General features: G+C 43.9%; 2 protein-coding genes across 2 annotated transcripts in view; one reads left to right on the top strand and one right to left on the bottom strand.

Annotated features, from left to right (window-relative positions):
* Positions 1–573: 573 nt before the first annotated feature.
* The window catches only part of CAMKV (CaM kinase like vesicle associated), a 66,334-nt gene continuing 46,832 nt past the window's right edge, over positions 574–20,075 (top strand). The window contains exon 1 of the mRNA XM_039333922.1: positions 574–904. The gene's annotated coding sequence lies outside the window, so the exon portion shown is untranslated. The remainder of the gene's footprint in view (positions 905–20,075) is intronic.
* LOC120303953 lies at positions 9,992–18,818 on the bottom strand. Its single transcript, XM_039333934.1, has 2 exons — positions 14,522–18,818; positions 9,992–11,087 (listed from the first exon to the last, which is right to left on the bottom strand). Exons 1-2 carry the CDS (start codon positions 15,122–15,124, stop codon positions 11,073–11,075), a joined length of 618 nt encoding a protein of 205 aa, XP_039189868.1. The 5' UTR covers positions 15,125–18,818; the 3' UTR covers positions 9,992–11,072.

The following is a 20,075-nucleotide window of genomic DNA, read 5'->3' on the forward strand; positions in this document are numbered from 1 at the left end:
GCTGAGTTCCTACCTGCTCATCTCAAAAGGCTGACTTCATCAGTATGATGCTGTGAAGTTGGTGCACAGTACATCAGTTTTATCCCACTCCTCCCCAAAAAGTTATTTTGCAAAAAAAAAAAAAAAATTCCATATATCTCTAATATTCCATCTGTTGTTATTGTGGCTGAGGTGTTTAATGAAAGTCACGATGCAAGTCAGCCAAACTGGGTTTGACAACAGAGAGGCAGCGTACAGCCGGATCCCCCAAAAACTGTGCATAAATACATGATACAACTCTAGGATCTAAGTTCATTATGGCGGTGGGGCTTAAACACCATGAAATTTATAATATTATAAACGATGTCTCCAGTCACGTTTTACAACCCCTAAGATTCCCTTACTTAAAGTGGCTTATATCGGGAGGAAATATCTTTTATTCCTAAACCTAAAAAAGATAATTATTCAGAGGACCACCAACAATCTTGAAAAAGGGGGTGAGCGAGGCTTAAAAGTTTCCGGGCGGCATTGTTGGATGCTGGCCCCGCCTTTTCTGGGCGGATCTTTGTCAGTTTCGCCTTTCGTAACTTTCCTACTTGGAACTCAACTGAGATGCTCAACTTGCGAGGAGCCGCGGAGCACCGAGCGCTCTCGGTTCCCTCCTCAGTCGACAGGATCCTCAGACGAGGGATTGGGGCGCAACCCCTCCTCCTTTGCAACCCCGCAGTGCCCCTGGCCCGGGGAGTAGCTGAGCGGGCTCTGGTGGAGTTTTGAGCCCATCACCAGGAGGGCTCTAGAACCGGAACGGAGGGCTCCAAAAGATCGGAGGAAAAAACTGGGAAGGAGCGCGTAAGGGGGGAAAAAACAACAACAACCAGACGTTTCCATCCCTCGGATCCCACCGTCGGCCGGAGCAGATTTGCAAGTAAGTCCCGAACGCGGCGCGCCTCGGGGCAGCGCTTGCTTGGTGCGCTCGGGAACCGGGAGTAGGCTGGAGCTTTTCGGCGACTGAGCGCGGCTGCAGACCGGCGCGTGTGCCCTGAGCCCGGGCCGGGAAGGAATGCTTCCTCGGGGCGTAGCGATGCTGCGGCCGCCTGGTGCGCTTTGGAGAGCAGCCTCTTTTGGCGAAGAGGGGGAGACCGGGGCTTCGCCGCGGCCATTCGACGGGTGGTGTGTCACGGCGTGCGTTTGTCATTCTCTCCGCCCGGGCTAAAATTGCCCCGATTACTTTGGGAAAGTGACTCTGAGTTCAGTCCTGGTGAACTGAAATGTACAACCAGAAGTCCCTCCCTCTCACTTGCTCGCTCTCCCGCTTTTTTAATTTTTTTTATTTATTTTTTTCCCCCTCTCTTATGCGCTTCATGTCGCTGCTAAGGGGGTCCCCCACGCGCAGGTAAGCAAGGCAGGCAATCGGGCCGGGAATTCTGACGGGGTGATCATCAGGGCTCCTGAAGGCTAATTGGACGCTGGCTGTGAATTTAAGAACACCGGTCCTGGATCGGACCTCGTGAAAGTTGATCGGGGGCCAAACGGCGTTTGCAGAACCTGGCAGCTCTCCTGCTAGGCGCGCGCAGCAATTGGGGGGGGGGGTTATCGAGCCCCTTCTATCGTCCGCAGCGCCACGGCCCCCCCCCCTTTTTTTTTTTTTTTTTGCTCAGTCTGAGACGCACTGCTGGACGAGTGGGAACGGAGGAGGAGTGGGGTTTGTAGCCTGCTCCTCACCCCCTCCTCCTCCGGGAGACCATCGGGGGAAGGGTCGAGCCACCTCTGTCCGTCGTAGGGAGAAAGGGGTTGGGGCAGCTGAGCTGCGAGTTGGTCTGCTGCTCCCATAGTATCGCGCTGTACCCCTCGCGGGGGGGGGAATCTTCTCCCTCCCATCCCCGCCGTCCCGTCCGACGTCCCTTTTGTGCCTTCTTCTCCAGCGCTCCGCCGCTGATCCCCGCGGGGTCAGAGCGCACGCATCTTCCCAAAGGAGCGGGGAGAAAAAGGCCCCTGCTGCACCCGAGCAGCGTCGGGGGAGGGGAGACTGGCTTGCTGAGGATGGGACAATCCACTAACGGATCGACCGGAGTTGGTGCTCCCCGCCCCCCAACTGGCATTAGCAAGTGTGACTTCTCACCAACCATCCGCTCTCTCGCCTCCCCCTTTCCGTCGAAGCACCTGCTATTTTGATTTCCTTTCAACTCGCACTCTCGCGCTCATTTCCATGACAACAAGGAATGTCACAACTAAAGATTCCATCTTAATTGGGGGTGGGGGATGGGGAAGAGAAGACCTGATCCGATTCAAAGTGTCAAGCCTTCGGTGGGCGCTTCTGAGTTCTATCGCAGTTGGATCTTGGATAGCCGGAGGGGTGGGGTATCTAAACTTTGCCTGGGCTGGGCTCTTAGTCGTGTGGACGTGGGTGTCGACCTGCGTTTTCTCCCCCTCTAATTCCAATCTCCGAGACTCCCGCGAATGGAGCCGAGTGTCGTCAACTTGGCTGCAGTGGCTCAAGTGGGCCCGCAGGGTTGCTTTAGCGTGGGAAGTTAAGGGCAGAAGAGGAAGACCACGGGGTGGATAATTGGTGCGCGCGTGTCCCTGAGCATAAATCATTTGGTGAACAAGAAAAGACGTTTGCTGAGAACAGAACGGGAGATAAAGATCTCAGTTTCATCTGATCCCGATAGGTCTGGTCACATCTGCATAAGGCTGCATTCGCTGCGTCGTTCCTTCCTTAACTACAGGGGGCTTTTCTGACAAACGTTTTGACACGCGGATAAAAGCGGTGACATAAATATAAAATTAAATTTAAAACAAGTTAAATGCCTTTGATTGACATCATTGGGATCATCTACCTATCATAAATGTGGCCAATCCACCTCAAGCGGTCCCAATTTTAAAACAAATCTCAAAATACTACTTGCCTATACGGATGCATTAAATATCACATTTGCACTAATCAATGAGCAAAAAAGTGTTCATAGAGGCTTGCCTGCTGGCATTTTTTTTTTCAGTAGATGTTGACGCATGTCGAAATCATATTCTTTATTCAATGTATATGCTTCAATGCTTATTTAATGCAATGAGAGTCCATATTGGAAGGAAAGCATATGGATTAATGGTATATGAAAAGAATGAGCAGAATATGAAATCAAATTCCAAAATCATTCCCCTCCATATGGAAACCAAATGATTTCAGATAGCAAATTCCTGACTCTTCTCGAGTCATGATTTATTAGCATCTATTGACTTACATGGGGAAAAAATCTTGAGGTGTCAGGATCTTCCAATCTATCCAGCAACCAGCGGCCTGCTAAATGGTGGAGTACAAATTCCATCATTCCCAGCTATGGATATAAAATCAACCCATATAGTAAACAAGAATTCTCTTTGGGCTTACCATGTGTGGTGTCTGTCTCCTCAAAACTGACAGTGATAAATACGGTTCTAATGAAAAGAGCTGTGAGCCATATTTTTTTAAAAAAATATTATCTGCAGTGTTAATATTGGATTAAGCAGTGAAATGTAAGTATCTAATACATATATTTTCAAAACATAAAAATATAAAAAAAAATAAGCCAGACACAATTGAAAAGGCCATTTCTTTTTCATTCCAGATTTTGTTGTACTCTAGAACAGGGGTCCCCAACCCCCGGTCTGTGGACCGGTGCCAGGCCACAGCATGCCAGCAACTGGTCTGCACAAACAAGCAAAGCCCCCATTCGTGGGATGCAGGCAGCACACAAAACCACGCACTCTCCCGTCCACGGAAAAACCTTTCTCCATGGAACCAGTCCCTGGTGCCCAAAGGTTTGGGGACCTCTGCTCTAGAATCAAAATACTCTCTTTTTAAAATACAGGAATACCTCTGAAATATTGTGGGTTTAGTTCCAGACGGCTGCAATAAAGCAAATATCTCAAATCACACACACAATTTTTTTTATTTTCTGGTGCATATAAAAGTTACGTTTACTCTATACCATAGTCTATTAGGTGTGAATAGTTTTATCTTTAAAAATCAATGTACATACCTTAATTAAAAATATTTTATTGCTAAAAACACCAATCATCATCTGAGCCTTCAATGACACAATCTTTTTGCTAATGGAGGGTCTTGTAAAAAAAACATTTATCTGTGACGCACAATAAAATGAAACACAGTAAAACAAGATACGCCTGTGTAGATAAATGTGCCCTTAATTGGAAGGCCATTGATTACAATTTATCCCCACTCTGCGTATATAGATGCCTCTTCAGGTTTTAATTCAATAGTAGGCAATCAGTGGCTATCATACAGCCTTCAACAAACTTTATATCCCCGCCCAAATTCTTTTTCCAGTTGAAAGTTGTGGTTGTTTTTGCTTATTAAGATAAAGTTGAAAAAGCAAAGTTGTAAGGAGACACTACAAAGTTTATGCAACCATTTCACCCATAATAGCCTGCCATACATCCCTCCAAGAGGGCCCAATTCAATCCCACCAATTCTAATAATTTAATTATCACCTGTGTTCCCTGTGCGCTCTTGAATATCACAAAATGTAAATGTGATCAAAATTTTGCCCATTCCAACTCTAGGCGATTGATCTGATCAGAGCATGTGACCTGTCCTACCTCAGGTTCCCTTGGGTTGATAATTCCACTTATCTAGATTCCATTAGTGATACCTGGAGAGACAGTATTCCATTTGTAAGGTCAGAGGCTGATCAAATATTGGGTTTTTTCCTCCCTAAAGACTCTGTTCCCTATGATTACCAGCCCAACTTACTACTGTAACAGATCATGTACTATATAAAATAAAATATTAACACTCTTTAATACAAATTATTTCTCTTGTGCTCAGCTCCATGAACTTTTCATTGATTTCCTAGCTTCATCATCCTACTTTGGGAATGGGATGATTTCCAATCAGTGTCAGTTTCACACGTTTGCAGTGAAAATCCTTTCTATCTTCCTTCTGCATCAGAGTGCAATTTATGAAATGTAATGAACTGCCTATTAAGTGCTGAGCTTAGAGGTCCCCAGACAGCCAAACAATAAAGTAAGCTATGCTTTCCAGAAACATAAAACAACTGCTTAAGAGGTCATGTGCTAATGTACCTATAATTAAAAGCTAGTAGGGTTTTCTTCCAGAAAAAGTGATATTAGGCCTACAATCTCCGAAATACTAGTCTGATACTGTAAATATCTCCTCCCAGAGTATGTGGCTGTGGCTCCACAATTAGAGCTCACCCCAAAGGCTTCCTCAATATACACCCACTAAATGCATATACACTCTTTCAGTGTGGAAAGCTGATACAGAGACCAACTGTCCCTTTGAACAGTTTCTACTCTCTTTCATCCTGAAAGAAAAGAGCATCTGTATTCTGTTATGGGTTAAATAAAGAACAGATGCAAATTGCCCATGAAAAATTGAGGCAAAGAAAAATAAAATAAATGAAGACTTGTCATGAATTCAATACAGTGCATTAGGGGTGGCTCTTTTTAAACAAAGTCACATCATTTAATGCACAAATGCATACACAAAATTCAGTAAGGATCGATGTTTTCCTTTGGACTCTTTCAGTGAACAGCTTTAGTTTGGCAAAACTAAAATACTTCAAAGTCCCTTCCAAGATGCATGGAAAATTATAATTGATTGCATATAGTAACAGATAAGGGGATAGATGGGGAACTCATCAAATTTGCAGATGACACCAAGCTGGCAGGAATAGCCAACACTCCAGAAGACAGGCTTAGGTTACAGGAGGATCTGGACAGACTAACACTGGGCGCTATCTAACAAAATGAAATTCAATGGTGAAAAAAGTAAGGTTCTACATTTAGGCAAGAAAAACCAAATGTACAGGTATAGTATAGGGGGTACCTTGCTCAATAGTAGTAACTGTGAGAGGGACCTCGGAGTCCTAGTGGACAATCACTTAAATATGAGCCAGCAGTGTGCTGCAGCTGCCAAAAAGGCCAACACAGTGCTAAGCTGCATTAACAGAGGAATAGAATCAAGATCACATGAAGTGTTAATACCACTTTACAATGCCTTGGTAAGGCCACACTTGGAACACTGCATCCAGTTTTGGTCACCACGATTTTAAAAAGATGTTGAGACTCTAGAAAGAGTACAGAGAAGAGCAACAAAAATGATTAGGGGAATGGAGGCTAAAATATATAAGGAACAGTTGCTGGAATTGGGTATGTCTAGTTTAATGAAGAGAAGGACGAGGGGGGACATGATAGCAGTGTTCCAATATCTCAGGGGCTGCCACAAAGAAGAGGGAGTCAAGCTATTTTCCAAAGCGCTGAAGGCAGGACAAGGAGCAATGGCTGGAAACTAACCAAACAGAGAAGCAACCTAGAACTAAGGAGAAACTTCCTGACAGTTAGAACAATTAACCAGTGGAACAACCTGCCTCCAGAAGCGGTGAATGCTCCAACACTAGAAGTTTTTAAGAAGAAACTGGACAGCCATTTGTCTGAAACGATATAGGGTTATCTGCCTGAGCAGGGTGTTGGACTTGATGACCCCCAAGGTCCCTTCCAACTTTATTATTATTATTATTATTATTATTATTATTATTATTATTATTATTATTATTAATAATAATAATAATAATAATAATATCTCTCAGAATTTACGCACACTTTCTAGACAAGCTTCTTGAAATGGAGTGAAAAGATGTGTGTCTTTTTGTAGAACAAAGACTATAATGGAATGGATATTTATTATGTTTCTCCAGCAGCTTCAGGAGGGTCTCTTTTCTCCTTTCATTCCCCCCACCCACATAACTCCATGAGCTAGATTGGGATGTGAGAGGCCATAAATGGTCCTAAGTCACCCAGTGGAGTTTCTATGGTTGAAAATGGACTCAAATCTGTCTCTAGTCTTGACCACTACCCTGACTCTAACATTAAGCTGCTAGTCTACTCAATGAGTGTCAACCTTGGCAACTTTAAAGTGCATGGACTTCTGTACTTAGAATTCCTCAGCCAAGACTGCTGGGAAATTCTGGAAACTGAAGTCCATCCATTTAACTGAAACATTCTGTTAGTGAAACTGCATATGGTGTCCCCAGACAGAGTCATTTCAGCTAATGATGCCGAAGAACTTGATGCTGAAGATTTAACAGTGACTTCGGGGTACAGACTTGGATTCATCACTGACCTTTTAAAGCTAGATAAAATTTTTATCAGTCTACAATAATTGCCCTATCATTTTCTTGACATAACATTTTATGAGAACAAATAAATAATTTCATCAGATCAGCCGCAATTTTGTTCAACTACCCATTCTTTTATATCCATAACCCGGAGTGTTTCAGTAAATTTCATCCTTTCATCATCTTGTCTATTACCAGTCAATGTCAGATTTGATTTTTTTTTCCCCACTTGTCTCTGGGGGGGGGGAGTCAGGTTCACATTTAATTTAAACATATTTCCTCTACAATACACACACACACACACACACACATACACACACATATATAAAATTGTAATGTACTTTTTAAAAGTGAGAACATCATAGAAACAATCAGAAAAGTGTGCTGTCCAACAGTAACCCTTTTCCAATTTGTGTATTCACAGATTGCAAATTAAGTTTGTTCACTTAAAAATGTGGAGTGAATTAAATCTTTATACATCTGTAATTGTGAGTTGTTGATGCTTGATTTTGTTGGCACATTAACTGAAGCAGTCTTGGATTAAAGGAGTTTTTTTTTAACTTTTCAAAACCATGGAACAGCAAACAACTACTACAATTATATATTTTAATGTAATATATGAGGTTGCTTATGACAGCATTTTTTCATCAGTCCAAAATGAGATTTTTTTAAAAAAAAAATCCTTATATGCTCAGTTCAAGTTTAGATACTTGCATTTGGTTGAGAATGCTGAAAATTTGCTTTCACAAAGATATATTGAAGAAAAAAATTAAAAAAACTTTCATTGCTTTTTCACCTATAAACTCATACTCCCTGGGAATTTTTCCATCAAGAAGTCATAATTTTTCTGACAATATGACATATGAGAAGCAATCTGCCAACATTTCATCATTTATAGCTAGAGGCATTTGTTTGGCTAGAGAAATTAAATGGATCTGAAACCAGCATGAAAAAAAACTTTCTGATGGATATGGGGGCCAATGCATGGAACACCTTCAAGTTTGGGGGAGCGATGGCAATGCATGCAACATAGTGGAAGGTCCACTGACTTTAAAGCACATTTTGTAAATCCAGGAATTTCCTACTGCAGAAGTAGCAAAACATGCCGCTCTCCCTCCTGTTGACTTAAAAGTCCAATTTTTTAATTCTGCTTTACATTTTTTTTTTTTTTACAATGCTGGGGTATCTTTCCCCAGGGCACAAAAGAAATGCTGCATATTCTTAATGCATCCAGAAAGTTTCTTCTTGCGCTGCAGCTTAGAAATAGATTCATTCTAGAGATTTAAAAAATAATTGCTTTCAGACTTTTGGAAATGATCTGAAGTAGCAGGTAGTATTAATGTCTCTTCTACTGGCAGCAAACATGTTTCATAGGTTCTTGCATTGACTAAATAGGAAAGTGACTAGATAAAGTGTACATATACTGCAGTTTCCGGTTTCAAATCTCAAAACCTCTAAAAGGCACCAGATTGGCAAAAGAGAGTGTAGAACACTGACTAGAATAATGCTTTTCTGAAACTATCCTACTTTGAAAGATTTTTTTTCCTGCCTCTATCAGTGATGGATCAGAAAATTTGGTTGCTTGGGGACAGTGCTGGAATTTTCATTGTTACCAGACTTCTGGTTTTATTTTATTTATTTTTTGCTGCCATAGACTAGCATAGCTCACCTCCTACAATTGTTAGATGGATATATTTTCCTCAAATGGATGCCAGCATTTCGGCTTTTTAGGAAAACATGCCTTGTCTTTTCCTCTCATAACAATATGGGATGAAGTTTAAGAGATGGGCTATATCAGTGGTGGCAAACCTCTGGCACATGTGCCAGGGGCGGCACTCGGAGCCCTCTCTGTGGGCACATGTGCCGTTGCCCCAGCCTTGCCTCCCCCCATGACCCGCTCCTCACCAGCAGCCCCCCTGGAGGAGAGTCACCCCCGAGTGTGGCCCATGTGGAGCAGCGCAGCCAAGGACATGGCAGCCAGGCAGCGTAGACAAGACTCTGCCCTTATGCCCCATCACGCACAGTTGATACTGCGGGGCACGGGCAGAGGGCGTGGCTGCCATGGTGCTGCTGGGCTGCCTGGGCTATCTGTGGCGGGCTCTGGAGGCGGTGAGTGGCCCTGCAGGCAGGCAGGGTGGTGGCAGGGCAGGGGGTGGAGAGGGGCGGGACCAGTTTGGGGGCACTCGGTCTCTAAAAGGTTTGCCATCACTGAGCTATATTGACTGAGCCTGGAAACAAAGAATAGTCATATCTATTGATTGTGAAGCTATATCTCATTATTGTACAAAATTTGCTTTTTCTGCACATTGAGTCCAATTCTGACCATTTCATACTTCAGTTGTCACCATCTTATTTTATTTTCACTTTGTTCTTACATGTTTGCACATCCATTTTTAGGAAAGTATTGTTTTTACTATACAATTACACAAAAACAATTTAATAATTGGACTTACACTGTAGCAAAGTTCCTATTCAGAGCCAATCTTACTATGAGGCAGAGTAAGACAAATTTGGGGTTTACTGTTAAAGGTAATCATTTTATTGATCAGCTTTTCTTTCTACAGTGAGATGAAATTTCTAATAAAGAGGAAAATATATTTGACTTGGGACTATTTATAGCTACCAGCTCAACGGAAGCTTAATAAAATTCTAGAGCAGTGGTTCTCAACCTGTGGGTCGGGACTCCATTTGGGGTCGAACGACCATTTCACGGGGGTCGCCAAACAAGGCTGCCCGCCATTTTTTCCCCCTTTTCTTTGGCCACACCCCTGGCACCCGGTGATGTATAAGTGGTTGGGGGTCACCACAACATGGGGAACTGTATTATGGGGTCATGGCATTAGAAAGGTTGAGAACCACTGTTCTAGAACGAGACATGGCTTTGAACATAATTCTAGAATCTTTTTACCATAGCATGAAATAATTGCAAATTAAATCTTTGCATTTTATCCAGAAGCTGCTGAAAGATCTTCATGAGTTGTCAATTAGCTACAAAGCAAGGTTCATGAACTTACTTTGACATATACGACCTCAAAGATTTCAAAATGGCATGCAGTGAATGAAAAAGAGATATGTTTTATTTCAAAATTCTAGTGAGGATAACCCTATTATTTTTTTAACACAAAATCAAATTTGTCTTTCCTGATATCTTTACCCAACAGAAAAACAAGTTGTTTTCCCCCCCAAATTATTACTGTACAGCCATGTTACCATCACTAAGAATAGAAATCCTGTGGAAAACAACCAAATGGAGGGCATTGCAAATTGCTACAGGTAGCCCTGCAAAAAAAATCTGAATGCCTTTAAAGATACTATTGCTTCCAAAAAGCTGATTGTCCAGAAAATTTAACCCTTTTTGTGACACCTGACCATGGCTTCCCAGTTTCTTTCCAGTTCAGTTAACCTTATAACTGTTACACCGTTCTAGCCTGGTGTTTCATAATGAAGAAATAAACCACAAACAGGAATGATGAACGAACTTTACTGAAGAAGTGAAGTATGAGAAAATTCGGCACTGAGAATTGCCTGTTCTCAGCGCCTTTACATAATGGACCTGCCCGCCACGCCCCCAGTGAAACCAACCCCACCCAGCCAACACTCTGTAAACCACTATCCAGCTACAAAACATAAATAACACGCCCCTGTGCCCTTAACTCCTCCTGACAATCATCTGGCCATGCGCCTCCCGACAATCATCTGGCCATGTGCCTGCTCACAGTCCTCAGTCTATTGTCAGGCTTCTGCGAGGCTCTGAAGCTCTTTCGTCCTCTGTGGAGATGCCGAGTGATGACGTCATAGGAAGGCTGCAACACCTCCGTGACTCTGAGGACAGCTGACCAAGACGGAGACAAGCACTTGCCAGGAAACAGGGACAGGTCCGTAAACCGGAGGGCGATGAGGTGACCGGTGGGGTTTCTACCATGCTCCGATAGCTTTGCAGGGCCCGACATGCCACCCCCCTTACCAGGGTTCCCTCTGGAAAGGAAACAAAGCAAGGTTATCTATGGTATGGCTCTGGTGACAATGTCCCTCCCCCCCCGGTTTTCCTGGGTATTTTTTATGGAATACCTGGACTAATTAGGGTGCATTCACATCAGCTACTTTCACCCAAGATGCTTCCGACAGAGGGTACCCTTTCCATAAGACCAAATAATACAGCCTACCCATTTCTTTCGTGAGTCCAGTATCTCCTGGACCTCATAATGGCCAGACGTTACAGGGCCGGGTGCTTCCGTCACTCGATAGTGGGAAACTGGTTTCAACAGACTACTGTGAAACACGGGATGGATTTTTCCCAGAAACCGGGGGAGTTGGAGTCTCACTGTCACTGGATTAATTACCTGAGTAATTCTGAATGGACCGATATACTTTGGCCCCAATTTTTTGCAAGGAACCCTTAAATATATGTACTTCGTAGACAAATACACCATCTGCCCCCCACTAAATGGCTTATGTGGTCTGCATTTTTTGTCTGCTTGTACTTTTGCAGTCTCGCTTGCACTCTTTGTTAGGGCCTTTTTTACTATACCCCATACCCCACTAACTCGAGATAACCAGTCATTGGGCAGACATGGATGGGATTCGTAATTTCTGTATTCAGGCATAGGTATGAACTCTCTACCACACACCACCCAGAAAAGAGTGAAGCCGGTACTGCTGTGTACAGCATTGTTGTAAGCTACTTTCGCAAATACTACCAGCTCCACCCAATCGGTCTGTTGGTACGAAACATAGCTCCGCAGGTATCATTCTACTGCTGCATTCGCCCGTTCCACAGCGCCGTTCGTGTTTGGATGGTATGCCGAACTTAGTCCTTGTGAAGAGCCAAGTAGACACACAAAGTTCCGCCAAAACTGAGCCATAAATTGAACTCCACGATCTGATATGTTCCGACGTGGGGTCCCATGGAGGCAATAGACATGGGTTAGAAACATGTGGGCTAACCTTTGGGCTGATGGTAATCCCTTGCAGGGAATAAAATGGGCCTGTTTAGAGAACAGATCACTCACTGTCCAAATTACTGTGTAACCTTTGCTATCAGGGAGATCCACGATAAAGTCCATGGCTATATCCTGCCATGGATACTCTGGGTCAGCCACTGATTGCAGAAGCCCCATAGGTTTACCTGGGTTAGACTTGGAGGTAGCACATATTGGGCAACTTTTTACATACTTTTCTAGGTCAATTCTCATTTGGGACCACCAAAACTGGCGTCTAGCGAGATGCAAGGTCTTTAAAAACCCAAAATGGCCTGCCTGTTTGGAGTCATGGCACCGATGGAGGATACGGTTGCGTAATGTGTGTGGAACATACAGTTTAGTCCCATACCAGGCCAACCCATCCCGCCGAGTTAACAATCCTGGGTGCTTCTGAAACCAGACGTCATGTGTGAGGGCCGCTTTCAGTTCGTCTTCCAGATCTACAGCGAATGGACGGGATACTGCCTTGGCGACACCCTGCGTATATGGAGGTAGGATCGCTTGCACCACCTCCTCCCGTTTGCTATCATACTTTGGCAACCTGGACAATGCATCTACGAGGAATTTTCAGCCGCCTGGTACATGTTTAAAGTGAAACCTGAAACGCCGAAAGTACTGTGCCAAACACACATGTTTTGGTGATAGTCATCTTGGGGTTTGTAACACCTCTAAGTTTTTATGGTTGGTCCAGACCTCGAATTCATGTTTTGCCCCTCCAATAAATGCCTCCATGTGGATAGGGCCCATTTAACAGCAAAGGCCTCCTTTTCCCAGATGGCCCACGCCCTTTCGGCTTCAGTTAGCTTCCGTGACGTGTATGCGCAGGGCTGTAATGTTCCAGTTGGATTTCGTTGTAACAGGACTGCCCCCACCGCTACGTCACTAGCATCCACCTGAACTATGAATGGTTGTTCTGGATTCAGATGTAACAGAACGGGTTCCTTGGCAATTAAAGCCTTCAACGTTTCAAATGCCAACTGGCACTCAGCGGTCCAGGCTAGTGCCTGTCCAGGTTGTGGCCGTACGGTACTTTTCCGGGTCCGCAGTAAATCCGTGAGAGGCAAAGCCACCTTTGCAAATGCAGGAATGAATTGCCTGTAGAAATTAGCAAAACCTAAAAAGCTTTGCAATTGGCGTCGGGTTCGCGGGGCTTGCCATTCCAAAACACTTTGCACCTTTGTTGGGTCCATCTCTATCCCTGCTGCGGATATCCTATAGCCCAAATAGTCGAGGCGTGTTTTATGAAATTCACACTTTGATATTTTCACAAATAGTCAAGCATCGAGTAATTTACGCAACACATCTCATACCAGACTGATATGTTCTTCCATTGTATTGGTATAAATCAGTATATCAGCCAAATAGACCAATACTCCATGATATAGATGATTGTGTAACACCCCATTGATTAGCTGCATAAAAACTGCGGGGGCGCCCTGTAGCCCAAAGGGCATAACCCGGAATTGATAACTCCCCAGGGTACAGTTGAATGCTGTCTTCCACTCATCACCGGGTTTAATCCTAACCTGATAATAAGCCTCCCTCAGATCCAATTTTGTGAAGATCCTCCCCTGGGCTAGATGGGCTAACATGTCCTTCATTAAGGGAAGAGGGTACATGTGTTCTATACAGACCGCATTAATGCCTCTGAAGTCCACACAAAGCCGAAGGCCTCCGTCTTTTTTCTCTTGGAACAATACAGGCGCTGTGATTTGAGACCGGGCCGGTTGTATAAAACTTTGTGCCAGGTTCTTGTCGATATACTACCTTAACTCCTCCAGTTCCCGGGGTGTCATGGGGTACATCCGTGGCTTTGGCAATTTAGCTCCCGGCAAGATATCAATTGCACAGTCAGTTGGACGGTGGGGTGGCAAGCTGTCACATTCCTGCTCGCTAAATACCTCCGCAAGATCGTTATATACCGCCGGAAAGCCCAGATCTCGGTCTGATTGATTTACAGCTACTTTAATCCCATCCCTGGTCTTGTCCTCATTATTGACCCTGCTCCTAGGTGAGCCGTTGTTACTGCCTTCCTCCACTCTTGGTGGGCAAGGACCAACACCAAGGCGCATATGGCAACAATCACCTTCCCACCATATAGTAGGCCCCCACTTGTCCAACCATGCTAGTCCTAAAATCACCTCCTCCATCATGGACGGAACTATAATAAAGCGGAGAATCTCCCAATGTTCTCCCATCTCCAACCTTACTGGCTCCATTACCAGTGTGGCCAGGACCCCCCCAGAAGGGAACTGTCCACTTGTTCAAAGCGGATTGGACGTAACAAACGCCTCACTCTAAGTCCTACTTTCTCGACCACCCTCTTACTGATGAGACATCTGGTACAACCTGAATCTATTAATGCCTGGTACCAGTGGTAGGACTTGTCAGGGAAATCGGGATGGCAAATAGTACTATTGGCTGGCTTACCATAGGGTCCTCTTCCGGATCCATATTATCATATTCCTCCAGCAGGATATCAGGGGCAGCCTGGGCAGGGGGTGTTGCCTCCCCTGAAGGTCGATGGGGGTTTTCTCTTTCAGCCTGACGTAGCGCTCTTGAACGATCCGGAGTCCTCCGTGGAGTAGCACCCAGTCCTCCCTGGGTTGCCGATGTACCTTGTCCTGCTGGAACCAGACACTGCGCCACCCGACGTCCTGGCCGGTTACACCTGAAACACCTAAATGTTCCTTTATTAGGCGGTGCAGAAACAGGTGGTGAGAGGGTAGGAGGCTGGCGCCCAGGCTCTTTCGACTGGTCCCCCACCTGTCGAGGGATGGATGAGTCAGCTGCGACCAGTCGAAATTCCTGCAATCCTGCATGCAATTCGGTCACAACTCGGAACCAGTCCTGGAACCTACATGGCACACCCCGTACAATGCAGGCCTGCCTCAGGTCTTTGTCCAGTCCATTACAGAAATGGTACACCAGGAGACGCTCTGGCCATGCCCTTAACCTACCAGCCACACGTTGGAACTCTCGTACGTATTCCCGTATGGGCCTTCCCCTCTGTCGCAGTCCTAAGACCTCCATTTCAGCACGTTGAACCCGGGTGTGGTCTTCGAATCGGGCTCTCAATGCACCAAGAAACAGTCCAACATCACCAACTCCCGAGCATGATCGCTAAACAACTCAGCAGCCCAGGCAGCTGCCTCCCCCTGTAAGCTTGCTGTTATCGCCACAACAATAGCCCATTGGGAACAATACTGTGGTGCAAACCTATCTAAGTGACTCAGGACATGCCCCATAAACATTGCCAGTCTATCTGGGTCTCCATCAAATGTCACCCCAATAGGTGGAGGGACCCAGGCTATCCCTGCCGGCCACATAGTAGCTGCCTGTCCAGCCTGCTGGCTGTTGTCTGGCATGGTGATATGACGACTCCCTGGGCCTGACGCCCCTGAGCCTAAAGAGTGAAGAAACAATGTAGAGCAGCTTGTGGGTGCAGCCATTGAGGCCATGCCAGTTTGATCCTCCCGCCTTTGTCGACCCTGGTCCAGCCGAAACCTTGGGCTGGCTAAACAAAACCCAGAGGAACCCACTGGGGCCTGGGAACCTGGAGTGCCATCTGACCTGGGTAAAAAGGCCATTTCTCCAAATCTGTCACGAAGGACGTCCAAGGTATACTGCCCAGGGGCTGTAGAATAGCTCCACTCCTCATCTTCATCACCAGTAATGCGTCTCTCCCTCCATCCAGATAGGAGATCTCTCCCCCCAGTCAGATAAGGCCCACCGGCCTCCGAGTGTTGCAGGACTGAACTCAACCACCAATCCCCCGAAGATGCTGCAGATGGCTTCTGCTTAGTCTCACCCCCACTATCCACTGGCTGCTGGGCGCATTTCTTAGGTCTCACCGCCGATAAAGCCTCTGCCACCCCCGCCTCAGCTACCGTTCCCTTGTCTGTGGGCGACTCCGGGATCTCCCCCACGGGATCAGCATCCTGGACTCCCTCTGCCATAGCCGCTCCAAAACCCCCTTGCAAATGGGAAGAAAGGGATGATAACTTTGCAAGCAAAGTGGGAGTGCTGACTTACTGTTACGCTGTCCTAGTCTGGTGTTTCGTAATGAAGAAGTAAACCACAAACAGGAACGATGAACGAACTTTACTGAAGAAGTGAAGTTTGAGAAAAGTTGACACTGAGAATTGCCTGTTCTCAGAGCCTTTACATAATGAACCTGCCCTCCACGCCTTCAGTGAAACCAACCCCACCCAGCCAACACCCTGTAAACCACCATCCGGCTACAAAACATAAATAACACGCCCCTGCGCCCTTAACTCCTCCCGACAATCATCTGGCCATGTACTTCTCGACAATCATCTGGCCATGCACCTGCTCACAGTCCTCAGTCTATTGTCGGGCCTCTGTGAGGCTCCGAAGCTCTTTCGTCCACTATGGAGATGCCGAGTGATGATGTCATAGGAAGGCTGCAACACCTCCGGGACTCTGACGATGGCCGACCAAGATGGAGACAAGCGCTTGCCAGGAGACAGGGACAGGTCCATAAACCGGAGGGCGATGGGGTTTCTACCATGCTCCGATAGCCTTGCTTGACTTTGGTGAAATGGGAGGGGGATGGAGAGGGATAAGGACCATTAAGCCATTGGGGGCTCCTGACTGTCCTCTGATTGTTTCCTAGGCAGTTTCTCTCCCTTTACTTTCCCAAAGTCATCCCCACATTCCATTGCACCTTTTCTCTTTACCTCAACTCTATCCAGTTTTATCCTCTCTTTTCTTTTTCTTTCCCCCACCAATCTCATTTTCCTTCTTTCAACTCCATCCTGTTTTTGTTCCTTTCCTTTTCTGCTAAAAGAGGGAGGGAAAATGTACATAATTATAAACTTCTATGTAAGGAAGTGTGGGAGAAATCAGAAGCAGATGGGGCTCAGTTAATTTTATAAATAGGCTACCTTATTAGTAATGTCTACGTGTGTAAATAATAATAACAATAACAACAACAATAACAATAATAATAATAAAGTTGGAAGGGATCTTGGAGGTCATCTAGGTGGACAGCTTGGGATTTTTCATTTGTACTTATATTTTTCCCTTCCTTGTGGAAAGATTCTCTTAAATTCATGGTACTCAGGACAAAAATAATTCACTAAAATTCACAGTACCTCATTCTGATTCAGAGCTAATCAATATAATGATTAAGATACCAGGCTGGAAACTGAGAGAATGTGAGTTCTAATCCATCCTTAGGCAAAAAGTCAGCTGAGTGACTTTGGGCCAGTCACTCTCCCTCAGCCCTAAGAAAAAAGCAAGGGCAAGTCATTACCAAAATACCTTGCTAGAAAATTGCAGAGACTTCTCCAGGCAGTCGCACTGACTCAAAGGCATAAAATTAACCAACCAGCCATTTTGATTCATAATTACAGATCTAACCCATACAGAAATAAGTTGATTCCAAGATGTGCATCACTATTGTTCAGTCTGGAAAGGTCTATTTCTTTGTTCACCTCCTTGTACAAAAATAAGATATTTGAAACTGTTTTCATGTCCATTTAGAACTATTGCTCATAGCTAAATCTGAAAATTGTTGCTCTGCTAACTAAACCTAGATACTCAAGGAAATTAAAATTTGTACATCTAAGGGACAGATAATATTTGAGGGGAAAGAGTCAAATTAAAATGACCATCTCTTTGGGAATCAGATAGTTGTGGTGGAAAATCAAACATACCAGCTGGCATGTTGACCTTAAGATAAATATCCTATTAAATTCATTCAAAGGTAATACATTGACATAAAAAGTGGTACAAATCTGTTAGAAACGGAAGAGATACTGTAGATGAGCAGGTGAAAGAGAACAACAGGAATGGAACAGACGATAACGGGAAAACGGGAGAAAGGGAGAAAGGGAAGACCCATCTGAACATGGTAGCTTTACAACTGATATCCCCTTAGCATTCTTTAGGGAGAGAAGAAGGTTTAATTTATTCCACAGTATTTTTTTGTTTGCTGATATATAACACTGATTATTTAAAATCAGTTTTAAATCCAATTACTTTGTAGGTATTTCATATTCAAGCTATTAGTGTCATGTTTTCTCTTGAAACCCACGTATGTTTCAGGCATGTTTCTCAGTAGGATGAATGTTACATTATCTGCTCAATGGCATTATTTGTTATTGGTATATCAACACTTATTTTTCTAGGATGTTTTGTTTAGCTATACAAATTTACATCATTGACAGCCATTGTACTGTAGAAATAGAAAGACCTGGTTTGCAAGTTGAGGCAAAATCCTGAAGTTTATTGCTGGACACTAATAGTTTCAAAGAAATCTGGAAATTATAGCTTGGCAGAGTCGTACAGTAAAACCTCAGATGCAACAAATAAAATTTTCTGGGGACGGCACTTCCATTTCTGAACAGTCCAGATAATTGATGTAATTTATATGTCATTTGCATAGTTATGTAATTGATATTTTACATCATCTCCACCAATGTACTGGAATTTGGATTTAAATGGAGAGCCCATAACTCCCAAATTATTTATTAAATCAAGATTTTACCATAATTATCCTTGCCACCATGGGTTTCTTAGAGGAAATGAGGAAGACAAATGTTCATTTTGAACAGTCACTAACATTTCCTAAATTCTCAGTTATTGAGATAAAATCTTACAGCAATGTGAAAGATTCAAAACTAGTTCTAAACATCATACAAGGGCAATTCTGAAATAAACCTCCATTTGGTTATCAATGACAGACACTCGCAGATACAGAACTTTTATTTTACACATTAGAAAACTACAACATTACATTACTTTTTTGACATAATCACCATTCAAATTGAGGCACTTGTCATAACGTCTTACAAGTTTTGAAATTCCTTAGTAGTATTCACTTGGCGCCAAATCTGGGCTATGGGGGGGGCGATCAAAAACATCCCAGCAGTTCTTTGGTGCATCTAGCAATGTGCGGGAGAGCATTACCATGAACCAACACCACACCGGAAGTGGTGTCATAGAATATCTCGCCAAATGTGAAGATGCCAAAGAGTTACTGCTAGTGAAGCTCATGGAGCGTGGTTCAACCATCAATTCAGAAGTCTACTGTGAAACATTATGAAAATTCAGATGAGCCATCCATAACAAGCATCGGGGCATGCTAACTTCCGGTGTGGTGTTGGTTCACGATAATGCTCACCTGCATACTGCTAGATGCACCCAAGAACTTTTGAAGCAGTTCCGTTGGGATGTTTTTAATCACCACCACCCCATAGCCCAGATTTGGCGCCAAGCGACTATACTAAGGAATTTCAAATCTTGTAAGACATTATGACAAGTGCCTCAATTTGAATGACTATTATGTCGAAAAGTAATGTAATAGTTTTCTAATGTGCATAATAAAAGCTCTGTATCTGCAAGTGTCTGTCATTAATAACCAAACAGAGGTTTATTTCCAAATTGCCCTTGTATTAACAGAACTTGGAGATTTTTCGTGACATCTTTGCTCATTTGCTGCATTATGTACAGGTCATATATTCCTGTATTTCTATTCAGAGATTGCATGTTATGATCTTTGGTGCACTATTGTACCTGAGTGCGATCAACTATATTAACAATCACATAGAATAAAAGAATTGAGAATTCTGATTACTGAGCAGATTAAAATTATTGTAAATCTTAATTACTACAATGAAATTATCATATCCCTGTGCAGTTTATGCTATGACCACAGTAGCCAATCTTGCAGAGACTATAGCTCCCCCCATTATTATTATTATTATTATTATTATTATTGTTGTTGTTGTTGTTGTTATTATTTGCTATATTTGTTCATCAACACACTGACAAGAAGTCTTCCTAAACAGAGTGGCTGCAACAAACAAATAAGGACCGAAAACAAAATTTCAGTTCCATTTTGTCCAATTGTTTCCAAAAGGATGTAAAAACACCCAAATGTGTATGCACTAGAAACTCTGTGTTCCATGAATGAAGGAGAAAAAAATGCCATATAGCACACATGAATTATCTA

Source organism: Crotalus tigris, unplaced genomic scaffold (genome assembly GCF_016545835.1).
Source record: "Crotalus tigris isolate CLP2741 ecotype Arizona unplaced genomic scaffold, ASM1654583v1 scf7180000017625.6296891, whole genome shotgun sequence".
NCBI lineage: Eukaryota > Metazoa > Chordata > Lepidosauria > Squamata > Viperidae > Crotalus > Crotalus tigris.

Bases quoted from the DNA above. Each gene is read 5' to 3' on its own strand.
- LOC120303953 (XM_039333934.1), bottom strand. From the start codon at position 15,124: ATGGAGGTCTTAGGACTGCGACAGAGGGGAAGGCCCATACGGGAATAC.